The 23,290-nt window shown below is 46.7% G+C and overlaps 2 protein-coding genes and 1 long non-coding RNA gene across 8 annotated transcripts in view; 1 reads left to right on the forward strand and 2 right to left on the reverse strand.

The window, feature by feature from the left end:
- The window catches only part of HADH (hydroxyacyl-CoA dehydrogenase), a 56,960-nt gene extending 47,893 nt beyond the window's left edge, over positions 1 to 9,067 (forward strand). The window contains exons 6-8 of the mRNA XM_066385272.1: positions 2,271 to 2,343; positions 7,152 to 7,268; positions 8,230 to 9,067. Coding sequence (XP_066241369.1) covers positions 2,271 to 2,343; positions 7,152 to 7,268; positions 8,230 to 8,348 — 309 coding nt within the window. The 3' untranslated portion in view covers positions 8,349 to 9,067. The remainder of the gene's footprint in view (positions 1 to 2,270; positions 2,344 to 7,151; positions 7,269 to 8,229) is intronic.
- On the reverse strand, positions 8,908 to 10,908 carry LOC136405764 (uncharacterized). The gene is made up of 2 exons (XR_010751566.1): positions 10,584 to 10,908; positions 8,908 to 10,404 (listed from the first exon to the last, which is right to left on the reverse strand). It is a non-coding gene; the product is annotated as an uncharacterized lncRNA (long non-coding RNA).
- A 7,857-nt stretch (positions 10,909 to 18,765) lies between these two features.
- The window catches only part of LEF1 (lymphoid enhancer binding factor 1), a 123,135-nt gene continuing 118,610 nt past the window's right edge, over positions 18,766 to 23,290 (reverse strand). For all 6 annotated transcript variants that reach the window (XM_066385600.1, XM_066385601.1, XM_066385598.1 and 3 more), the window contains one exon: positions 18,766 to 19,936. In XM_066385600.1, coding sequence (XP_066241697.1) covers positions 19,857 to 19,936 — 80 coding nt within the window. In that variant the 3' untranslated portion in view covers positions 18,766 to 19,856. The remainder of the gene's footprint in view (positions 19,937 to 23,290) is intronic.

The following is a 23,290-nucleotide window of genomic DNA, read 5'->3' on the forward strand; positions in this document are numbered from 1 at the left end:
TAAAAGATTATGAACAATGTAAAGTATACAATTACATAAAATTAAATAGCTTTATTCAAGGATGATGTCTCTTTACATTCCCCTCTTAGAGAGTATCTGTCTCAGCATCCTCAACAGCACTTTTTTAATGGGGAAAAACAATTTCCCAATAATCTTATTGACAAAATGCTATTTTGTTTCAATGAATATTTCTTTGATTAGCAGCGTGTTTAAATATTTTGTGAGTTTTAGCACTCTTCTTGCCAAGCTGTTGATGTAGATCAGGGGTCCCCAAACTACGGCCCGTGGGCCGCATGCGGCCCCCTGAGGCCATTTATCCGGCCCCCACTGCACTTCTGGAAGGGGCACCTCTTTCATTGGTGGTCAGTGAGAGGAGCATAGTTCCCATTGAAATACTGGTCAGTTTGTTGATTTAAATTTACTTGTTCTTTATTTTAAATATTGTATTTGTTCCTGTTTTGTTTTTTTGTTTTTTACTTTAAAATAAGATATGTGCAGTGTGCATAGGGATTTGCTCATAGTTTTTTTTTATAGTCCAGCCCTCTAACGGTCTGAGGGACAGTGAACTGGCCCCCTGTGTAAAAAGTTTGAGGACCCCTGATGTAGATGATACTAACTCCTATATAAAAACTATATATTGTAAGTGAAACAAATAATTTTCCCAGGCTGCTCTCTGCCTTTTAACCTTTGTATATGGCAGGGGTCCCCAAACTTTTTACACAGGGGGCCAGTTCACTGTCCCTCAGACCGTTGGAGGGCCGGACTATAAAAAAAACTATGAACAAATCCCTATGCACACTGCACAAATCTTATTTTAAAGTAAAAAAACAAAATGGGAGCAAATACAATATTTAAAATAAAGAACAAGTAAATTTAAATCAACAAACTGACCAGTATTCAATGGGAACTATGCTCCTCTCACTGACCACCAATGAAAGAGGTGCCCCTTCCGGAAGTGCGGCGGGGGCCGGATAAATGGACTCAGGGGGCCGCATGTGGCCCGCGGGCCGTAGTTTGGGGACCCCTGGTATATGGTGTGCTACACATACTCAGGTATCCTATCTTGAGTTTCTATAGTAAACATTTTGAATTTGAAAAGTGTTTTGCCCTGGTTATAAAGTCAACATCGTTTCATTACTATAATCTTGGTTAAACTGGTAGAGCTCTTTTGTGTATCTGTGTTTTGGGGAGGTCGTAGGAGATGGTTTTAGGGGAGGTGCAATCCATGTGGCTTTGCTGCCACGTGTGTACCACATGCGGTCAGCTTAGCTTACGAGCAATGCAGGGGCTGACCATCCTTAGTTCAGTGTTTATGGATTGCCTGGTGTGTGTTGGACATGGAACCCAAGACCAGGGCGAGGATTTCTGCCTGCAGGGAGGTCACAGCCTTTCATTAAAAGAGGGGATGCCATTTACTTAGTGGATCAGCTTCACATAAATACCACCCAAAACATTACCACCCTAATCTGCCCCCTGACTCCCCATAGAGATCAGTAGGTGAATTCACACTCCGTACTAGTCCTCCAGGAGAGATGAGGAGGCGTTTCCATGTGGAGGGAGTGGAAGCCGTCGTCCAGGTGCTGGGTCCTCTCGGGGTGTGTAAATGTCCAGTGGCCTGTCTCTCTGGGCATCTGCTCCTTTATCTGGGAACCTGTTCTCAGCTTGACCACCTCGCACTGTGTGCTGAAGCCGGCGAACCTCTCGAGTGGCCCAGGAATGGCTCCGAGGAGCCCAGAAGTGCTGCTCCTGTGCAGGTTGCTTGAGATGGAGTGTTACAACTTCTTCTCAATTCCGGGCAGGAATGTGCGGAGGAGAGGAGCTGAGGGGCTACCATGTGAACGCAGCAGCACTCACAGCAAAGTGTTTTCTGATGCACCCTTATAACTTGTCACACAGAGCTGAGTGCCCCTTTTGCAAATGACGGAACTGAATTTCAGAATGATGCAGGGTCAGAGATTTTTAGCATTTGAGCCCAGATCTGCCTGCCCCAAAGCCGTGCTCCTCTGCTGACCTCCTACCTTGATCTGCCTTTATTTCAGTATCCATGTTGTGGGGGCATCTGTTTTTTATTTTAAGTATTGTAATTGTTGGAAAAATTGTCATGTAAGGTGGAGGTAAGGTTGTGCTGCTACTTTAAAACCACTTTTGAAAATGCATACCTTCATAAACGTGGGTAACATGATCCAGGGTGAGAAGGGACAGTCTGGTAACTTCACAAAAAGATCAAGTTCATTGAGTACTCACTTTTATTTTTCTGTCTCCTAAAACAGGATACGCCTGGGTTCATTGTGAACCGCCTGCTGGTGCCGTACCTCCTGGAAGCAGTCCGGCTGTATGAACGAGGTAGCTGTCCTGAGCCCGGGCGGGCGAACAGCAGGTCTGGGTGCCCTGGGCGGGGTCTGCAGGGAGGGCGGGCTGTGCAGAGAGGGAGGAGCTCCTGTCTCCTGGCTGTGTGACTCAGCCTCGCCCTGGGCCCTGAGACCTTTGTCCCTGTGTTCCGGGGCCCTTGTGTCCCTTGTGAGGCCTCTGACATGTGGCTCCGGGACCCTCCGCTACAGTTCCAGCCAGAGTGGCACAGCCAGCCGGGTTCACATCCTTGATTTCTGTTTTTGGTTAAAAGGTTTATTGCTTAAAACAATAGTAATAATGTAAAAATCACTGGGTTAGGTAACCTTCAATTTTCCTTAAGGCTTTAAAATTGTGACTGTGTGGTGGGAAGCCAGTAACAAGACTGGTAAATGTCAAGGACCATTTCCAGCTCCCTGTCCGGCCTTACTGGTGGTGGTGTCAGGCATGGTTTTGTTTTGTTTTTAACCTTAAAAAAGGTCTAAAATGTTTCTTCAGTACTTGTTGATAGAATTATGAGCCTTGGGACCTGGTGCAGGTTATAAAATGTCCTGTGTCCTCCCACCTGCCTTCCCCACCACATTTCTGGAAAGGTAGCTATCATGTCTGCTTCAAAGGCAAATAGGCCTTAATAAGACTAGATAAAAAGCAAATGTAATTGTTTTCAATTACTTCACAAATGCTCGTTCCTGAGAATGTCATTTCGGAAACAAAACGTTTATACCAGCTCTTCAGAGAGATGAAAGCACATTTGCTTCCTCAAAACCTGCTTTAAATATTTAAACTTTTCTCTGTGTTTCATGGAAGTATTTGCCTCACTTTTGCTCTGAGATCAAACCAACACTTCTGTGTTTATCTATCAACAAATATGCCTAATTACACCTCAAAGGAAGCGGGAGCTGTTTGGCCCCACCTTGAAGGCAGGTGGTGGTGGTGGTGCTTGTTTATAATGTAATGTGTTAGCATGTGGGGTTTGTCTCACTGAACCATTCTGTCACTTTGATACACTTTCGAATGTACCATGTGTCTGATTGTAAGCTGAAAGTCATTGTCTTGTCTCCTGTCCCTTCTCACCAGCAGCGGTCCCTGTCAAACCGGAGATTCCCGGCCCCTCACGGTCACTGCTGGCCTGAGAGGTGAAGCTGGAAGGGGAGGTGACCCCGTGGGGGAGGTGCTTAGTAGGCCTCCGATGCTGCCCTCAGCTCCTGTCATTGCTGTCCCTCTGCCTCTCCTCACAGCCCTCTGGGGCCGGTGAGCCAGCACATGTGCTGAGGGCAGCTGGGCATCCTGCCCGGGCAGGGCTTGCTCCCAGCAGGCCGCACCCTGAGCTGGACTCCTGCCACACCTGAGGCTTTTTACCAGGTCCTCACTGCTGCCTCCAGGGTCTGCCCGTCTTCAAACACAGAGGCATGAGGTGCACACCTGTGGCCCGTTTCCATATGAGTGACGGGTTGACCTGCAGTCCTGCTTTAAAACCTGAAATCACTTTGGGTCATCCCTGCCTTGCCTGTCACATCTGCTCATTTGTCACTTTTGATTCCTCCCTGTCATCCCAGCTCCCCTGTGCTCCTCAATCCCCTTGCTAGAAGGCCGCCTTTTCCTCACGCCCCGCCCCTGCCTTCATCACCACATGCCCCGCCCCGCCTTCCTCAGAGGGCCGCGCCCGTGTTTCAGTGCTGCCCGCTGGGCCTAATCTGGGTTGTCATAGCTGTCTTTACACCTCGGCTCTCCCATGGGCAGTCACGTTTTCCCCTGTGACGTGGCAGGTGTCTTGTTTTCTATACTCTTTCTGTGGTGCTATCCAGGTCTTCATCCTCATACCCCCCAAAGTGCTGGTATAGGACAGGCATTGAGGTCGCTGTTGCTGAATAAAGGAATGGTGGCTGCACAGAAGTTTGGTCCTTATTGCTGTGACCCAGGTCGTTGTTAATGCCAAGAATGGCCAGTAGGTGGTGGTGATGAGCCAGCAAAAGAAGTGTTGGGGCAGCTCCCAGGTTCCCAGGCTGCCGTGGATCTGGGAGTTCACTGAGGAAGCTTTTCCTTGTGTCCAGAGTTAAGGGCTCTGAACTGGCGAGGAGGGTCCCAAGAACCTCTTAAGGCCGATGCACAATTTTGAGAGTATACATATTTTCTTTGGAGAGGATATCAGATTCTCAGTGAAGTGCTTTACTATAAAGAAGGTTAGGAATTATTAGTCTAAAACACAATACACATTTAACTCCTACGTGGCACACCAAGCTGTGCAGTATATTTTATTTCTCCCTCTCTTCTTTTCGCCTCTGTGACTCTGTATTACTCAGAATATAATTTTTAGAATGTGCTGACTTTGTAAAACTATTTAGTTTTTTTCGTTATTTTTATGATATGCTGTCTTCATGTTTTGAAATAGTCAGATGAGTCTCTAAGTCTGGAATGCTGTCTTGCCTCTAGGGTTCATTACCTGTCCTTGAATATAGATTTGATTAAGGCTTTAGGTAAGTTGGAACCATTATGCTATGAGATTTCTGTCTCCAGGGAGCCTATATTTCTAATGAGAGGAGACGGCCCCTAATAAATAACCAAATAACCAGTGGATAAATATGTTCGGTTTTGAGCAGTAATTTCTGAGAAAGATAAATTCAAGGCCCTGGCCAGTAGCTCAGTTGGTTAGAGTATCGTCCTGATACTGCAAGGTTGCTGGTTCGATCCCGGTCAGGACACATACAAGCATCATCAACCAGTAAATGCATAAATAAGTGCAACAACAAATTGATCTCTCTCTCAATTCAATACTCGAAATTATTTAAAAAATTTTAAAAGTCAAAATGAAGGCAGGAGTCCTATCCCAGAGCCCTGACAGTTGCTAGTTTATGTGCATGGAGGGACATGGTACTCTGAGCAGAGGCCTACAGACGTCAGCTGTCTGAGCACATCAGGCCCGGGGAACAGCAGGTGCTGAGCCAGAGGAATGTGCTAGGTAGGCATTCTGGCTCAGTTACCATAGAAGCCTTGGGGTTTAATGAAATCCTTTGAGCAAATGTACTTTTCATCTGCCATGTTCTTTCTCACTCCTGCCTTTGCACATGCTGTTCCTGCTGCCTGGAATGCTCTTCCTGCCGGCCTTTTCCTTGGGATTCTCTTCAGGACATTTAGGATCTGGGCCTGGGTGGTGGTTTTAGCGAAGTCATGATAGTGTGAAGAAAGCTCTCCATCTTTGCCCACACAGCTGTGTGAATGTTCAGCACTTGTCACAGTGAAACTCTTGGTTTTGTACATCTGAGTCTTCCCACGATATCATGAATACTCACACTTGAGTCTTCATCTTGTTTTTCTTTGTCTCATTCCAAGTCTAGGAGCCTGGTACATAACAGATATGAATGCAAGTTGAATGAAGGAATTAGGACTCCTAATAAGGCTAATGTCTATGATCATTTTTGCCCTCTTTGCTTTCTTATGACCTGAAACTCAGATCATGGTTCTCAGGATCCTCTGGTTGACTAATTAGTGGAGTACTGATAATGTCAACCTATGAAATAACTGGTTGGTACTTTAATCGCTTTGGACTGCCTTGAAATCCTTTGGCATTACTTTCGTACTCAATATGCTTTTTAAAAAATTGTCTTTATAGATGTTTAAGTAGTTCCTATTTCTCATGCCCAAATATCTGAAATATTTAGGTATGAAATCTTCTCTGAAAATTTTAACATTTTTGTATACTTGACCCTTTCTTTTTGCTTTGGAACAAAATTCTAGATAGCCAGTTGTTACAGACTCGTCCCATTCCTGATTTTGGAGAAAGGGGACAGATTGTTCTCTGTAAAGACCTCTTGTGGCCCAAGGACAATATGTTAAGGATAAAATTCCAAGGAAAGAACATATTGGCTCATGTCTTAGTTTTCTCGACACATTTTCAAACTTGCATAGCAATTCTAAATCAGGTTTGTGCTTTTCTTTGAACATTATTCTGACTATAGGGTTTATGTGAATGTGATTCTAGAGGAGTACTCATTATTTGTAAGACCAAGAAAGCTGGAAAAGAAATATATATATATTATATATATACAAGTAAATATAAAACATAAAGCTTAGTTCTTTTTTTAATTAATTTTTTTTTATTTTTTTTTTAAATTTTTTACAGAGACACAGAGAGAGTCAGAGTGAGGGATAGACTGGGACAGACAGACAGGAACGGAGAGATGAGAAGCATCAATCATTAGTTTTTCGTTGCACATTGCGACACCTTAGTTGTTCATTGATTGCTTTCTCATATGTGCCTTGACCGCGGGCCTTCAGCAGACTGAGTAACCCCTTGCTTCAGCCAGCAACCTTGGGTCCAAGCTGGTGAGCTTTGCTCAAACCAGATGAGCCCACGCTCAAGCTGGCAACCTCGGGGTCTTGAACCTGGGTCCTCTACATCCCAGTCCGATGCTCTATCCACTGTGCCACCACCTGTTCAGGCTCTTTTATTTCTTTTTAAAGTCCATTTATCATTCAAAAGTCTGCTGTATCTTTGATATTTTGGTAAATTACTCCAGAGTTGGGAAATTCCAACCCATTAGAAAATAACTGATATTTTCAGGTCACTGTGCCTTTATCTCTTCATGGACAGAAGTCACCTTACAGAAAGTTTGGTGGAATAGCTTTGAAAATCTTGTGACCTAGTTGGCGTAAACCTCTGGGACAAAACCTTACCCAAGAGAGAAATCCTGACTCCGGATATTTTTTGAATGTGCAAATATGTAAAACTCTAGTAACTCTGAAATGAACGGCATGACCAAGGGAATTGTGGGAAGGTGGTAGTAAGTCGGGGCGCCTCTTTTCCCCAGGTGACGCATCCAAGGAGGACATCGACACTGCTATGAAGCTGGGAGCGGGGTACCCCATGGGCCCGTTTGAGCTTCTCGATTACGTTGGACTGGATACCACAAAGTTCATCATGGACGGTAGGACTTGGGATGCTCTGCTCTCTTCCTCTAAATGACTTGAGGTAGTCTCGCTCAACTATGACTTATAATGCCTGTTTAAACTGAAATTATAAGGAGCCTTAGTAGACTTCCCAAAGTCCTGCCCACACCAGCTTAAAGATTCAAGTTAAGAGCTGGTAGGAAGAAAATTGTGACTGCCTAGTGTTTCCTCACAGGGGACCATATTTATTCTTAATTTTTCATTTTGAAATAATTATAAATTCACAGTTTCAGATATAAAGCAGACAGCGCCACATACCCTTCCCAGGTCCGGCAGTGGCGGCAGTGCCCAGAGGCCCTGCCGTGTGAGGTCGACATGGGTGCGTGTCCTCCTCTCACCTGCTCTGATCGTGTGACCCTCCACTGCAAGCCAGACGCAGCCATTTTTAAAAAATGTGTCCATTTTACCATAGAGGCTCTGAGATGGTAAAAATAATTATTAAAATTGGAATACTGATGCTGAATGTAGCTCATACTACCAGGTTTCACGAAGAATACTTACGTGTTTGGGTGGAGCAACAGAGGTTCTGCTGGAAGCATGAACTTTGGAAATTTAATAGGATGTCAAAGACCAGTGGCAACAAATTCAGATTTTTGCTGGCTTCTGAAAGTTGTTTGTGCCAAGGAGGGGTCTAACTACCGACGGGCCAGTGATTTCAGGGAGGTTTGGATAAGCAGGAGGCCGTGGTGGAGCCCGGCCTGCCGCGAGTAGCGTGGCGGGCGGAGGGGTGGGAGCAGCGGCAGGCTTCCTTCGGGGCCCCTGGACCTGCAGCAGCTCCGCCTTCCCTGTTGGCCTGAGGGGCTCCATGCCTAAGGGGCTCTGCCACATCAAAGTAGGGACCCTTCCCCTCAAGCTCTGCCCTAGCCTTGCCCTGCGAATGCCGAGATGTGCAGATATACCCAGCACTTCACCGTAAGCCCTCTTCCCTCCTCTCAATAGGGTGGCATCAGATGGACTCACAGAACCCCTTGTTTCAGCCCAGCCCGTCCTTGGATAAGATGGTAGCGGAGAAAAAGCTTGGCAAGAAGACTGGTGAAGGATTTTACAAATACAAATGATGTGCAGGTCTGGCTCCAGGAAGAACCCTGTAGGCTGTACCAGCACCGTTCCTCGTGCCCGGGGAAGTGCCTCGGGCCAGATGCTCTCACAGCACAGTCTGGTCAATGTGCATTTTGATTGTAATCTATCTGAGGTAATTATTTACAGGTAGCCAAGTTCTCTGTTGAGGACTAATTCCCTTTTTTAGTCTGTTCATTTCTTTGTATTTTCTAAAAAGCTTTACACCCTTGGTGCCTTGGAGCAAACGTGTCTTCTGATCCTCATCATTTTCATAAAGCATTGCCTGAGTTTATTCCCTTGTGGGGGAAAAGCGTTTCCTCTGAGAGCATGCTGGATCCTCACTGCCACACGGGAGGGTCACAGGCCTGGACACGTCCTGGCGTGTCTGTGAAGTGCTGTAGGGAGCAGCGTTGCCTCTCACCTTCACGAGAACATTCGCTCCCTGCAGCTTCAAGCCTTACCCTGCATTCTGGGCTTGACCTAAGTGCCAGGTCTTTATTCACATCATCAAGATGCTGCTGCTGGATTGGCGGGGTTATCTCCTTGTGCTCGGGTTGAAGGAAAGATTCCGTTCACATCTGAAATGATTATTGTCTGTCTTTTTTTTTTTTCCATGAGAAATCATTGCTGCAAACTGCCTATAAATTGACTAATCAAATACAATCTTTTAATCTGTGAAAATTTGAATTGAAATAAACATATATATCATTTAAAATGATACTATGCTTAAAAGTAAAGGTTGGTAATTTAGGCGACAGCCATGCTCATCTTCCTTGGTTTGTTGCTGTGTTTTAAAGGGGCCGTGGTGAGGAAGGGTGCGGAGGTGTTCTCAGGGACCCGGCTGCTGCGGACCCCCCAGAGCCCTCGCCAGCAAAGCAATTCTTAAGACACCAAGAAGTTTTTAAGGAACATCTGTTTCTTTGCCAACAAAGAGACATAATATAACAGAAGCTGCTTACACTCATTGTTTGAGGCAGTGTCTTCCGAGAGAGCATGTTGAAGCGGGAAAGCCATCAGAAAGCCGGAGGTCCGGTGACCTCATTAACAAAGACCCTAACTTACGTGCCCGAGGTCACCAGGAATTTTGTAGCAGAGCCAGGATTAGAACTAGGTTTTGAACATAAAAATGCAGTACAAAATAACAAATTTGGGAATTTCAAATCCAGACTTCCCAACAGGACTGTCCTCAAAATGGGCATCTTTGTTTGGTGTCCTGGGGCGTAAGTCTAACGGTTGAGAGCCCCCCACCCCCATTTTGGGACTGATAAGAGGGAGCTTACTAATTTTTTTCTTGACTCTAACTATAGCATAATAGGAAAATAAATAGTTACATACATTTCTACCACACATGGAACGTGGTTTAGGAAACTTTTAGGTTATTCTTATAAAACATTTCCTAACGAGAAAAAGGAAGCACCTGTGTTGCCAGCAGCGTCCCCGCTCCTGAAGGTTCACCCTGTGGTCTGCGGGCCCTGCCACTCGGCTGGCTCCTGACCTTTGACTTGCACTGTGGCCTCGGGAGGGGCCTCGTTTCCTTCCCGCTGGCTGGGTCGCCCACAGGATGTGAGCCCTTGTCCTGAAAATGGCAGGGCTCTTTCTTGACCACTGAATTCCAGGGAAGAGAAAACTCAGCCGTGTGACCATCAGCCTGCAGGACATGAGGAAGGGGTCAGTCACAGCGATCCTTTTCTGGCTCAGGTTTTTAAATGTACTTTTAGCCTACCAGCAAGTCAGAAATCCTGGCCTTTGGACCTTCTTTTTATCATTTTCAAAAAGTCTTTCCGTGCATCATGTTTGGGACCAGAAAGGAATTTTGAACAGCCTCATGAACACAGGAGTTGAGAGGGGCGTCCTCAGTCCCACACTCCACGCCTGTTTCCCACCGAGCTCCCTGGGGAGAAGGCAGGCCGCCGGCAGTCAGGACCAGCTGCTGCCGTTTGCCGAGGTCTGGTCGCAAAGGACCCCAGCAAGAACTGCAGGGGTTGGGGCGGCCTCCACTGTGCTCAGCAGCACCTGCCCAAGCTGAGCTGTGGGGCCTGGCTGCACCGCCGGCTCCTCCTCCCCTCCTCCCCTCCTCACCTCCTCACCTCCTCCCCTCCTCCCCTCCTCACCTCCTCCCCTCCTCCCCTCCTCACCTCCTCACCTCCTCACCTCCTCACCTCCTCACCTCCTCCCCTCCCTCACCTCCTCACCTCCTCCCCTCCCTCACCTCCTCACCTCCTCCCTTCCCTCACCTCCTCACCTCCTCACCTCCTCCCCTCCCTCAACGCTCCTGCCGACAGCCTCCAGGGTCTTCCTCAGGTCTGGAAAGTAAGGGGCTTCAGGCAAGTAGAGGCTCCCCGCCCCCTCTCTTGTACTCCCTTCCAGTGATTATATTCCTATAATAGAAATAAAAATTTGAGATTGGAAGGAAAACCATACAATTGATGAAATGGCTGTTGTAAAACATTAAGTGAGCCTCTGAGCATAGCCATCCCCCAGACTTCCCTTATGCTTAGCAAGATGGCATTCTCTGAAAAAATAGTTTTAAAGATTATGGAGATGTTTTTGTAAAATAAAATTTGTAGCCTTTAATATTCATAAGAGTCACTGTTAATAACAGTTTCTCAAAGGGAAATGGTTGGCCAGATTCTTTCGACATGACTTGTAGAGAGATATCTGGTGGGGGGACTTAAATGGGCCAGCCTGCGGGCCAGGTGGGCCCAGATCTTGGAACTGAGGAAGTATATAGTATAAAACTGGGCGGTAAAACATGATTCCCCACTGACTGTTGTTACATAGTACGTTTTCTGACTCATGAACATGTCATCGTTCAGAAGCTCATTGCAGACTCAGCCACTAATCGATGGAGAGGGTAGAACTACTGTATTTTTTGCTCCGTAAGACGCACCCCCCCCCAATAGTGAAGGGGAAATGCCTGTGTGTCTAACGGAGCGAAAAATATGGTATTTTATTAAATATTTTAACACCATTTGGTTCACAATTTTTTTTTCTTATTTTCCTCCTGAAAACCCTAGGTGTGTCTTATGGTCAGGTGCGTCTTATAGAGTGAAAAATACGGTAATATATCAGTCCCAGTTTAGTCACGGCTTATTCAACATACCCTATGCTTTCTCTTTTGTTTTTCAAGTTATTACACTTTTCATACATTTGAAACAAGCTTTTGTCTAGTCCCACCTTGATTTTAATCCCTTTAGCATTTCAACCTAAGTAACCAACCTACCAAAAATACAAGGCGTGGCTATAATTCTGTGGTACCAATTTTCTTGTAAGCAGGCATTCAGTGCTACTACTTAAATAGTCACCTAAATGCTTTGAACAATGGAAGAAGCATTGCTGTTTTCAACCCATTTGATTGTGTAAGTTCTATTTTAAAAATCAGTCTCAATATTTCATAGTTTTTATTTTTACGGCAGAACTTTAGCTCCTGACAGAAAAATGTCATCATTAATACTAATTATTTAAAATCACCGACTGTAGCAGCTGTTGCAGTATTAACCAGGATAAGTGTTTAATACTGTGGCTTTGGAATGAAACAGAATTGGGTTCTTGTGCTCAGCTCCACTTTCTTTCTTTACTTGTGTAACCTCGGGGGGTCACCTTCTGGATGTATCTGGTAGAATGGGCAGAATGATGGACCCTATTCCATAGGGCTGTCGAAGACCAAACAAGATGATAGGAATCATATGTTGAGTGTACTGTGTTGCGTGATAGGCTAATTGTGACCACCTCCGTCCTCTTTGCCCCGTTTGGAAGGAAGCCACTGATCCCTCACAGCCTCCAGGCTTACAGAGAGCCTGAACATTTTACACTTGGGGGGAGAGGGGGTGAGCTAAAGTTGGGAACAGGCCCAAGAGTCTTATGAAAGAGTCTTAGAAGTTAAGCTGTGGAGCCACCTGGGTCAAAGAAAACTGCTGGAACTCCATCCTCCACCCCACAGCTGCTCCAGGAGGTCTTTGGAAACTTCCAGAAGGCGCTGGTCAGGCTGTTCAGGAGGGAAAAGCACTTGGAAAACACTATGCTCCATGAGCTAGAGGAGGTAGCTGTCGCTTTGTAAGTTAGGTTTTATGTGCGAATGGGAGACTGGATGATTTAAGACCCCAGAGAAAAGCAAATGTATAGGAGAGAAGGTTCCAAGATTTTCCTGACATGGTAGTTAGGGGAATGGTGGTGGAGTAGGAACAGAAACAACATTAAGCTTCCAGCCATCATAATGGAGGTTGTCAAGGCAAAGCCCTTGGTGGGGCAGTGCCGATGCAGGCCTTCTGGATTGGAGCAGCCGCAGGGTCTGAGCTGCGTCTCTGAGCCTCAGCAGCCCCGCAGCCTCCGCCCTGGGAGAGTCCTCCAGAAACAGTAGTCAGTTGTGAGGCAAGTGTGTTGGGTGTTAGACGGGGAAAACCTCCTGGAGTAAGAACTCTGGCTCCTGCTCCCCGCCCCGTGAACGGCCATTGACTCCATCAGGTTTAGAAGATGGGGAACCCAGAAGCCCCCCAAACCAGTGCTGGAAGGAAGATGTGTTTGAACTAAGGTTTCCGCTTGAGGCACGTAAGGCCAGTAGCCACGGCCACCATCACAGCCACCTGGCCCATGCAGGTTCGCATTTGATTCGGACAGACGGTAATGAAACAACGAGCCAAGAACTGGTGGGCCATCAGCTTTAATCCTAGCTTGCACTTGGCGGGCAAGAAAAACACACACTGGGCTCCAAAACCCACTCATTTAGTGCTCACAAAGCTACTGACTTATCCAAGTTTCCTAGAATCAAAGGTTTCTAGCTCACCAGCCTTATTCACCTCTGTTCCCCATCTCCTTCTCTCTGCACAAACTGCACAAACTGGCTTCTCCTTCAACACTCCGCCATCTTGGTTGCTTCTCCTGGCCTTCTCCACGTGGCCTCCTCTGCTCTCCTCTCTAATACTAGTCTCAGGAACCGAGAGAGAGCAAGCTCCCGGTCTGCCCCACTTTATAGTGTAGAAATCAAAACCTTTAATCCAATATACAAACAAGGAAGTCTCGAATACAAAGTCACTTATCTGAGGCATAATGGGATTCCTCATGAGAGTGCATCACCCCACATCAAAAAGGGTGGGAAAGGCTTAGTCCTAAAGGCAAGCCCCAGGCTACAAGGATCCTGCCTGCCCACAGCCTGCCCCCAACCACATTAATATAATCATGTCCATCCCAAGCAAGAAGGGCAACCAATACCATCACCTGGGCGACAAGCTTCCACGTGGGCAGCGCCATCTTTAACAAAGTGAGCATAATATATTTTATCTGCCCAGCAGGGCACTTAGAAGGACTGAACCCTAAATGCCTCATCCTGGAGCCATGCGGAAGTTTTGGCGTGTACTTCTGGGAAGGCAGATTACCAGAGCTTTTTAGTCCCAATGTTCAAGTTTAGGGAGCGTGATGGTACCACCACATCGATTGTGGTGGGAGTGATGTGACCACTGTTCTAGCCTTGCTGTGTCCACTCTCTGGTTCGAGTCCCAGGGAGGAGACTGCTGGCGTCAGACTGCTCCCCAGGTTAGCAGCTTTTGCTCAACTGGTGTCAGGTGAGAAGGTGATACCCGAGGGATGGAGGCAATACGGTGCTGAGTCTGCGCAGCTGGTAGGAACTCGCGTCTATCCACGCACGTCCTGGTCTGTGGCCAGCTGCCCTTTCAGTGTTCGGTCTCTTGCATTCTGCCAATAGCTGGCATGACATTCTTCAGTCATAGGCCTGTGGTAGTTATAATGCTTATGTCTTGATTTTTCTCTGTTGTCCTCCCTTTCCTGTAAAGTCTCTTGTATGTCGAGGGTTGTTTCTTGCTAGGAGAGAGAACTAGTTTATAGCTCTGTCGAGTGCTGGGCAGTCAGTGAGGGGACAGCACGTCTCATTCACAGACCCTGTGCCTCTCCAGTGACTACAACCTTCCTGGGACTCTGCGCTAGGGCGTTTCGGATCACCGCTTAAAATTTCTCATCCCTACTGTTGTGGTGCCCAGGGGGCATGGGAGAGGATAGCAGAATAGAGACCATCATCCTAAAGCTTCAGCGTGAAAGTTGGAGTGGCCACACTGGGAAGAGTGTTGCATTGACATTAAAAGCTCATAAAAACAAGCCAGTTTTGCAAGGGCTGTCTGGATGGGTTCGAGTTCTCAAGGACCAGGCATTGAGGAAGGACCAGCTCCCGCTGATTGCAACCTTAGATCTGGGGTGGGCACAGCACACCTGTCCAGCAGGCACCCAGTCGACGCTCTACCACTGAGCCACCTGGCCAGGGCCACAAACTAGACTTTAGAACCTTGGGATACCTTTCTGCAACTGAGCAGCAGGTGTCCTGCCTAACTTTGATAGGACCTGTAACAAAAAACAGGCCTATTGGTGGGGCTCCATTCTACTTTGGTAGCCTCATACCTTCTCCATATGGGAGGAAATATTGTTACAGTGTCAAAGGTGAGTTAGTGGCTTTCTGAGTGCAAACTGAGACAGTTGAGTTAGAGATTGGAAAAAAGGGAATGAATAATTCCACGGGACTACAAAGAGAAACAGTCAAGTTGTGTGATTATTCAGTTAAGCAATGTTCTCGTATTATTTGGCAAATAGTGCATTTGCTACCAATTTCTGCCGTATATTTAACAGATAAAAATTTTAATGCAGCTGGTAATATTTCAATTTATTACAAATTAAGAAAAATACTTAACAGACACATCAGTGTCAATGGCCCAAAACAATCCAAACTCGGCCCATTTTCTATTATTTCCTTGATCTTTGGAAACAGAGATCTAGAAACAGATTGGTCTAGAACAGATTGGTTCTGTTTATCAGTTGCTCCTATGGACTGAAGAAAGTGTGCTTATGTGTTCTATGGCTATTGGCAATACAAAAACTATTTTTTTTTACACTGGGCATAAAATCTTTGATAACTTACAAAATAATTCAAGGGGAAATTCATTTATTAGTGATTTCCTTCCTGCAGGCATCTTTTGCAGATACCACTCTCCATACCTCTGGAAAGGCCAGCGATCTCTTCATCTAGCCCACGAGGAGGTACACGAGAGGGGCGGGTGCACAGCATCCAGCAGGGGCGGGAGCGGGGAGGTACACGAGAGGGGCGGGTGCACAGCATCCAGCAGGGACGGGAGCGGGGAGGTACACGAGAGGGGCGGGTGCACAGCATCCAGCAGGGGCGGGAGCGGGGAGGTACACGAGAGGGGCGGGTGCACAGCATCCAGCAGGGGCGGGAGCGGGGAGGTACACGAGAGGGGCGGGTGCACAGCATCCAGCAGGGGCGGGAGCGGGGAGGTACACGAGAGGGGCGGGTGCACAGCATCCAGCAGGGGCGGGAGCGGGGAGGTACACGAGAGGGCTGGGTGCACAGCATCCAGCAGGGACGGAAGCGGGTGTTGTCCAGCTCTGTGAGACTCCAAACCTCGGCATTCCCTGCTGTGCCACCTCCTTCCTAACATTGAACCTGTTCCTTAAGGTCCAAGTTACTATTCAGGAAAAGGATGCTTGTGCGTTTGGACAATTGCAGGTGGTGAATAGGCTTACAAACAGGAAAAACATTTTTCTGGTGTAGTTCTTTCAGCATGGCCCATTGGCAGGTGCTTAGTAAAATGCACTGAATGAGGGCACCAATCATTTCTTTTATACCAGTTCCTGTGGCCCACAACACTGCCGATGATTAACAACCGTAGCATTTTCTCTCAAACAGGGCAGTTAACAGTCAGCTTTCACTTGAGTTCTTCCAGTTTTACCATAAATTATTAATTTATTATCTATATTATCTAATATGTATAAAGTTCTAACTTAGGTCGGTTCATGTGAGTCATGTTTATTTTAGATAGCTGCGCTTGGTGCCCTCTTCTCCTGGCCTCCCTGAGAGCCACTTCTGGCTGTGGAGGAGGAGAATGTAGGTTTCCCATTAGAGAGGTGCAGAAGTTTAGCAATTTCCCAAATGGTATCTACTAAATGAGAGCCAACAAAGTCAATGATCTTATTTTTTCCCATAATACTTATCTAAGCAGCATTTAGAATCACATCCTGCTATTAGTATTACAATGTTTAATTGCAAGCAAATCAGTGTCTATTAAAAAGCAGTTCAGCCTGACCAAGCGGTGGCGCAGTGGATAGAGCGTCGGACTGGGATGCGGAAGACCCAGGTTCGAGACCCCGAGCTCGCCAGCTTGAGCACGGACTCATCTGGTTTGAGCAAAAGCCTACCAGCTTGGACCCAAGGTCACTGGCTTGAGCAAGGGATTACTCGGTCGGCTAAAGGCCCGCGGTCAAGGCACATACGAGAAAGCAATCAATGAACAACTAAGATGTCACAATGAAAAACTAATGATTGATGCTTCTCATTTCTCTCCATTCCCATCTGTCTGTCCCTATCTATCCCTCTCTCTGACTCTGTCTCTGTAAAAATAAATAAACAAATGAATAAAAATAAAAAGCAGTTCAAAATTTTGTGTGTGTGTGTGTGTGCATCCCTGAAAGTTAGGGCAGCTCTTAAAACTCTATGTGGGAAAGGTAACATCCTGTGGCACAAGCAGTAAATGTAATTTGTACACAAACTAAGGAATTGGCTTCCCTTTTCTGTCAGACCCATTCTCCTTTAGAAGAAAGCCACACAGACATCTTGTTGCTCGTGGGCCCCAATTAGAGGTTTCCATATTGTTGCAGTCTTAGACCAAAGAAAACATTATTGTACTTAGGACAGCTGTAGTCACGAAAGTTTTCAAAGACTCCTAGCTAACCAGGTAGTTGCCAGCAACCCTAGTAACCAAAAAAACTAAAACTAAGAGGAAACACCCCTTCTGAGGGCCCGTGTGCCAATGATGACCTCAGAGAAACGCTGGCTCCCAGAGAAGAGGCAGACCCATCCTCCTCCTGGTACATAATTCCCCTCAGCCTGCTGCAGGAAAGAGCCCATCACTCCAAGACCGACAGAAGCAGAGACTGGAGGAGAGGCCCTCTGCCCACGGGTGCCCAGGATCGCTCCCCTGGGTCTGTAGCACTAGGGGCTCTTGACTCACCTTCCCCAGAACTGCTGTCTGCAGAGGGCAGGGTCTGGGCAGAACTGGCCAAGCATGAGCCCTGTGCTACGACATCCGAGTTCTCTGGGAAAAGTTACTGTGAAAGCAGTGTATAAAACAAGATGGGGACTGAGTTTGGGGAAGGAGACACTGCTCAGAGAGCATGCAAACAACCAATTTTTCAACATTGTTTATATTTTGTCAAAAATATGGAGGAGGAACCAAGGGAGAAAATTCGACTGGGCTTTGGGCAAGGCTTCTCAGCTTTGTATCTTCGCTGTTTACTTATTGGACAAACTTATTGTTAATGGGTTTCTGAGATTCAGAAGTCAATCTATATGTTGCTACAACCTCCCTCCCCCCGAAAAGGTAACACTTCAATGTCATCTCTGACATCATCTGGTTGGATTTTCTTGTCAACTCCTAAAAAGAGCATGGTGGGGGCTTCAGACAGTTACAACTACTTGGTTCATGTACATTAAAAACCTCAGAGATAATTTTCAAATGAATATGAAACCTTTATAACAAGTAGGTCCCCTGAACATAAAATAGACATATTCCCCTGGTTCAAGTTAGGACTAAATGAAGAGGAATTGGAGCGGTTCCAGAGGATAGTAATAAAAATGATTAAAGGACTGATGATGAAAGGTTCAGGAATTGGGATTACTTAGCCTGGAGAAGAGAAATGTGAGGGCTGATTTAATGGCAATCTTCAAGTACAGTATGTGGAAGGTTATTACAAGTATGGTAGCCAGCTGTTGCCCAGCTGTATTGAGGGTTGGAAAAGGAGATAGAATTTCAGCAAGAGAGTTAAGTTAGACCGTAGAGTGGATGGTCCTCAGGCTAGCTCCATGGATGGGAAACCATTGTGGAAAATCATGAAATAGTGATGTTTTAGATATAAAATATATATTTTTGGGTAATTCAGAGACCAAACTATATACTAGTAGTATAACAAAAGCTTAAGGGTGAATTCTAGAATCCAAACCAGTGTTGGAAAAATGTTGACTTTGGGGAGATAATGTGGGAGTTAAAGTCTTCCTTCAGCATAGGACACCTTCATCTGGGGCCCCAGATGGAGAACAAGAGAGCTGTGAGGGGAAGCACCGAACACTTGCCAGAGCCCATGGAGATGTCTGAGGTGCTCAGGAGGGGACTCAGACCCATCTGAGTCCTGGCGACACTGTTTTTCCCTTTGACCCCAATTTGCATCTCTGGGAAGGAGGTGGCAAGGCCCACGCCATTCAGGTATGTGTCGGTGCCTTTACAACAGGCGGCCCACCGGGAGAAAGCTGTGCGGTGGCCCCCTCAGACGGGGACAAGTCAGCTCTGGCCGGGCCTGTGGAGCGAGTTCCTCACCAACTCCAGATTATCAGAAATTTCACTCTGAAAAAACTTACACTTTAAAAAAATGTTTTATTACAAAGCTTCTTTTAAAAAATGCTCAGCACGTTAACTCAAACTGGAATGACAAACATTAGATGACATTTTGGGGGCAAAGGCTGTGCCTCGCTATTTAAAAAATAAACGGGTACATCAATGATCATTTTAACAACTGGCATAAAATCCCACTAATTGGCTAATAAAAACAGATACAAATACAGAACATTTAACATAATAACAATTCAAGTGCTGGGCTTTTTACAAGAAGGGGTGAGAAGGAAAGAAATGAGAATTCACTGCAAACTGGTCTACAGAAAGGATGTGTTAAGGTTTACCATTTAAAAAAAGAGATCAGAAGAAAAATAAAATGAAATAGTACTGCCAACTGCTACCAGCAGAGTGGACTTGGCGGTTACACTTACTTAGCTCACTGAACACCTGACCGTACAAGACAGAGGCCACTTTCTGTTCCTGGGGCATTCACAGAGAAGCCACGTGCTGGACAGGATGTGGCTCAAAATAAGGTGGCTTCTTTTTCATTTTTATTTCAACTTTTCCAGATCTTTGAATTTTACTTAAAAGCTCATAGCTAGCAAAATATACAAGAAAATTCAAACTAAAACATGTAAATTAAAAAAAAAAATTCAAGTTTAAAAAAAAGAAGCAAACGAGATTGATCCTTTTGTGCTGTTAAATAAAAGCTGTAGGAGAAAAGAGGAGAAAGCAATAGAGACGGAAACAAAGAGGGAACTCTTCCACAAGTTCCCCACCGGGATGCGGATGGAGGCTGGCTGCTCCAGGCAGGCGAAGGCAGCGACTGTCCTCTCCGGAAGGTGGCAGCGTGGTGCAGCGGCTCCGGGAAGTGCAGGACGTGAGGAGAGGAAGCTGCTCAGCTGCCCCAGGGCCCGCTAGCTTTCTCGTGTGCTTTATAACTTTGAAAAAAAAACCTTTGACTTTCTTTTGGAACTCGGCTCTTGCAGTAGGTGAGAGGGGGTTGGCAGTGATTGTCTTTAGGGATCAGTGTCTCTAGCAGTGACCTCGGGGTGAAGTTGGTGTCAATCTCCTTTGTGGTCAGCTGGGCAAGCAGTGGAGACGGTCTGGGTTTCAACAAGCTTCCATCTCCAGAAGAGGTCCCGGGGCCGCGGCCTTGGCTTTGCACGTTGGGAATGAACTTCGTTTTCCACCTCAGGAAGGAACACATGAAATGCTGTTAATGTGAAATTTGCCACAGGCCTTGAAAAGATTTCAGCCTCTATTGAATTTAAGTAATCCACTTTTTTGATTTGGTGATGGCTAAAATGAATTGCCCCATGGCAGCCCCAAATCCCCCGACTACGTGAGAAAAAAGTATATTTTACTGAAATGTTTATTTTGGTTCCATGCATGTGTATATGTATGTATAGGTTATGGTGTAATACATTTTTTAGAAATACACTTAACACTTTGGCTTACGGCCAAACATGAACTGTAATGGCAGGCAATGGTCAAATCAGGGGAAGAGTTGTCATCCCAAGTGTTTGGGTCGTTTAGTCCACTGTGGGGAGCTGTTGTGTGATTTTACTACCAGGATGAACCCTCCTGCCACCAGCCTGTGCACGCCCACGCCCACTGCAAGCCCCACGCCCACGCGTGCTCATTCCTGCACATTCAGTCCAAGGCACACAGGGCTCTCCAATGTTACAATTCTCAAGTTTTTTTTTTTCCTAATAACTAAGATCTCTAATGTTAGCCATGGAATGTATACTTGACAAGTATTTAAGTAACTGTTGATATTGCTGATGATAATGATTTTCACAAAGGAAAACTGCCAAATCCAAAAATGAGCTGATTTTAAAGAGCAATTAAAAATAAAATATATCATCATAACAGGACGAGAGAAAGAAAAAAGGAAAGTGAGAGCAACCCGAAGTCTGGTTCCTTCACGTGGGAAAGCATCTGCCTGCCCTGCTTGAAACTTGGGGAGATCACCTCATTCACTCTACCTGGGTCCCTGACATTCTCAGATGGCTCCCAACCATTCGTGGTTGTGCTGTCCTTGTTACCAGAAGTATTCTTTAAAAACTTAACTGTTTATGCTTTTTATGTGAGTGGAAAGACACATTAGAGGAGCAATAGAAGGAAGCTTTGAAGCATAGTTTAGTAATTAAGAACTGAAGTTTGGAGGGGGGTTAGCGTCTGCAAAGTGCTGTTCACAGAAGGAGGGGCTCCGTGCCACGGGAGCTGTGAGGGAGGAGAGGCCCACAGCTGCAGGTGTGCAGAAGGCACACTGCACAGCGAGCCCGGCGCGCGTGTTCGCTATTACTGTTCATGAAACACCGCCAAGGCTGGACCTCAAAATGACTCATTGAAACTGAAAAACTGTCTGCATTTTGGGGTGGTTACTGAAAAAATAAAACAAACAAAAACAAAACAGAAGGAAATAAGCCACACAATGTTGTCACCTCAGGAGGTCTTCAATGACAATTTCAATTCCTATTCTCCTGCAAAATGACTCTTTCCCTGTTCCGCACACACTACAGCGTTGTGGTTTCAATGTGAGCATGGTACTGACCCTTCACCCAGGAGGATAGAGTCCCGAAGGATGCTCCTTCCACAGGAGAAAGGCGCAGAGCCTGGAGAGGTGAGTGCACCTGCGATGCCCACTTGCACTGGAGTTTTGAGTGAGATTTTCAAAGGCGTGCTCTAAGCTGCTTTTCCTGATGAGAAATGGCCTTGCAGCCCTGGGCTAGGGGCTCACAGTAGCTGGAGACAGTGCTATGACTCAGAATAGGCTCGCCAGGAATGTGCAGGCTGACGGAGACAAACTGTCCCTCTGTGGGGATCCATCCCTGGTCCCAGGTCATGAGGTCAAGACCTCCACAGCCCCGCTGTGGCCCCACTTCTTGAGCGGGGCTCGACACCTGCCAATCTGTAGCACCCCGCACTTCCGCTCACCAAGGCATCCTTTGCCCTCTATGACCTTACCCCAAAGAGTCTCCTTCCTTCTTGAGCTGAACACAGTACTAGCATAATTGTTAGAACAACTTGGCTGTCCAAGGAGCCATTTACCACAGAGATATTATGCACTTCCAGAAAGAATCTTGACACCAAATAAAGCCATTTCTTCCCAAGATGAGTGTGTATCCCCCCCCCCGTTACTTCATTTTATTTTAGTGTCCTCTTACACATCCTCCTGAAAAGCTGGCTTCAGATCTCCTCTGTACATCCGTCAACCAAACCTGGGACAGATACGAACGGTGGAACAAATATTTCAACTGGCAAGGAAACCGCCTCACTATCAGGTAAGGCAGTCTGAACCAGGCTGTTCCTATAAATAACAAGGTTGTCGGGCGGGCAAAGTCTCCATCCACGGGACAAATGGGGGCCTGGCAGTGTCGCTTCACAGATACAAAACTGATCAAATCAAGAGTCTTTTCAAGAAACCACAGGCATGACGCTTGGAGACTGGAGACTTCCCACATCTAAGGCTTTGCTGGGGGGGCTGTGGCGAGGCTGGGCCAGGCCAGGCGGGCGCGGCCCCACCCACCAGGGAAGTCAGTGCAATCAAAGCTGCAATTACTGCTCCCGCTTCAAAGGGAGCCAGGGGGCCGTCCCGTCCGTGGTCCCATGGGTTACAGCTCTGGCTCCCTGCAGCAGGAGTCACCCACCAGGTGGGCCGCTGGCAGAGTGGATTGGAAGGAGGCCCGAGAGGGCCCTTCCAGCTGTAACCCATCTCTCTCTTCTGGACCAAATTCCAACTTTGACAAAATAACCCACTAACCAAATGGAACCAGAAACCCAAACGGGCAGAATCATTTATTAGGAGCTGAAAGGAAATTTCAAGAAGATTTCAAGAAGAACCTGTTTCTGGGAGATAAGCAGCACTGACTCTGAGGCAGGAGGGCTTTCTAGGCCTTGGCTCGACAGAAGTGAAGAAGGGGAGGGAGGGGACTCCTGCTCCGTCAGCTCTAACACGGAATCCCACCAGAAGCCCGGGGCTTTGCCAGCCCTTCCCCGGGGCTGTCCTGCCTGGAGAAGCCACGGTGGTGGCAGGACGGTCAGCGTGTGACCAGGACTTGTCCACTCAGCTGGCCCGGCCGAACCGGGGGCAGCAGAGCTGGTCTGCAGGAATGCGTGAGGACGGAAGGCCCCCATCCCCTTGGTGTCATCATGTAATATCACGTCCTTGCTCAGAAATGGTGAGGAACCCAAAAGGTAGGCTGGAATAAAAGATCCTTCCTTCATCCCCCACCAGATAGTACTAGCAAGAACCAGGAACTGTAAATATTTTTAAGTTATGATATAAATCCGAAAAAAGATATGAGATTAGCTTTGTGAGAGGTGAACTGAGGCAGATATTAATTGCAAAGATCTTACAAGCAGCCCAATACACACCTCACACCAACTGTCTGTTGCAGCCTCACCACAGGGCAAACTGATAAAAAGCCTGTCATTTCCAGGTGTGAACGCTTCCCTTGCACAATGTCATGTGTGTAAGACGAGGAGTACAGCCTCCTAGAACAGGGAGCAAGTGTGACAGAGCAGGCCTGGCCGCTGTG

The sequence above is a fragment of the Saccopteryx leptura genome, chromosome 5, assembly GCF_036850995.1.
Source record: "Saccopteryx leptura isolate mSacLep1 chromosome 5, mSacLep1_pri_phased_curated, whole genome shotgun sequence".
Taxonomy (NCBI): domain Eukaryota; kingdom Metazoa; phylum Chordata; class Mammalia; order Chiroptera; family Emballonuridae; genus Saccopteryx; species Saccopteryx leptura.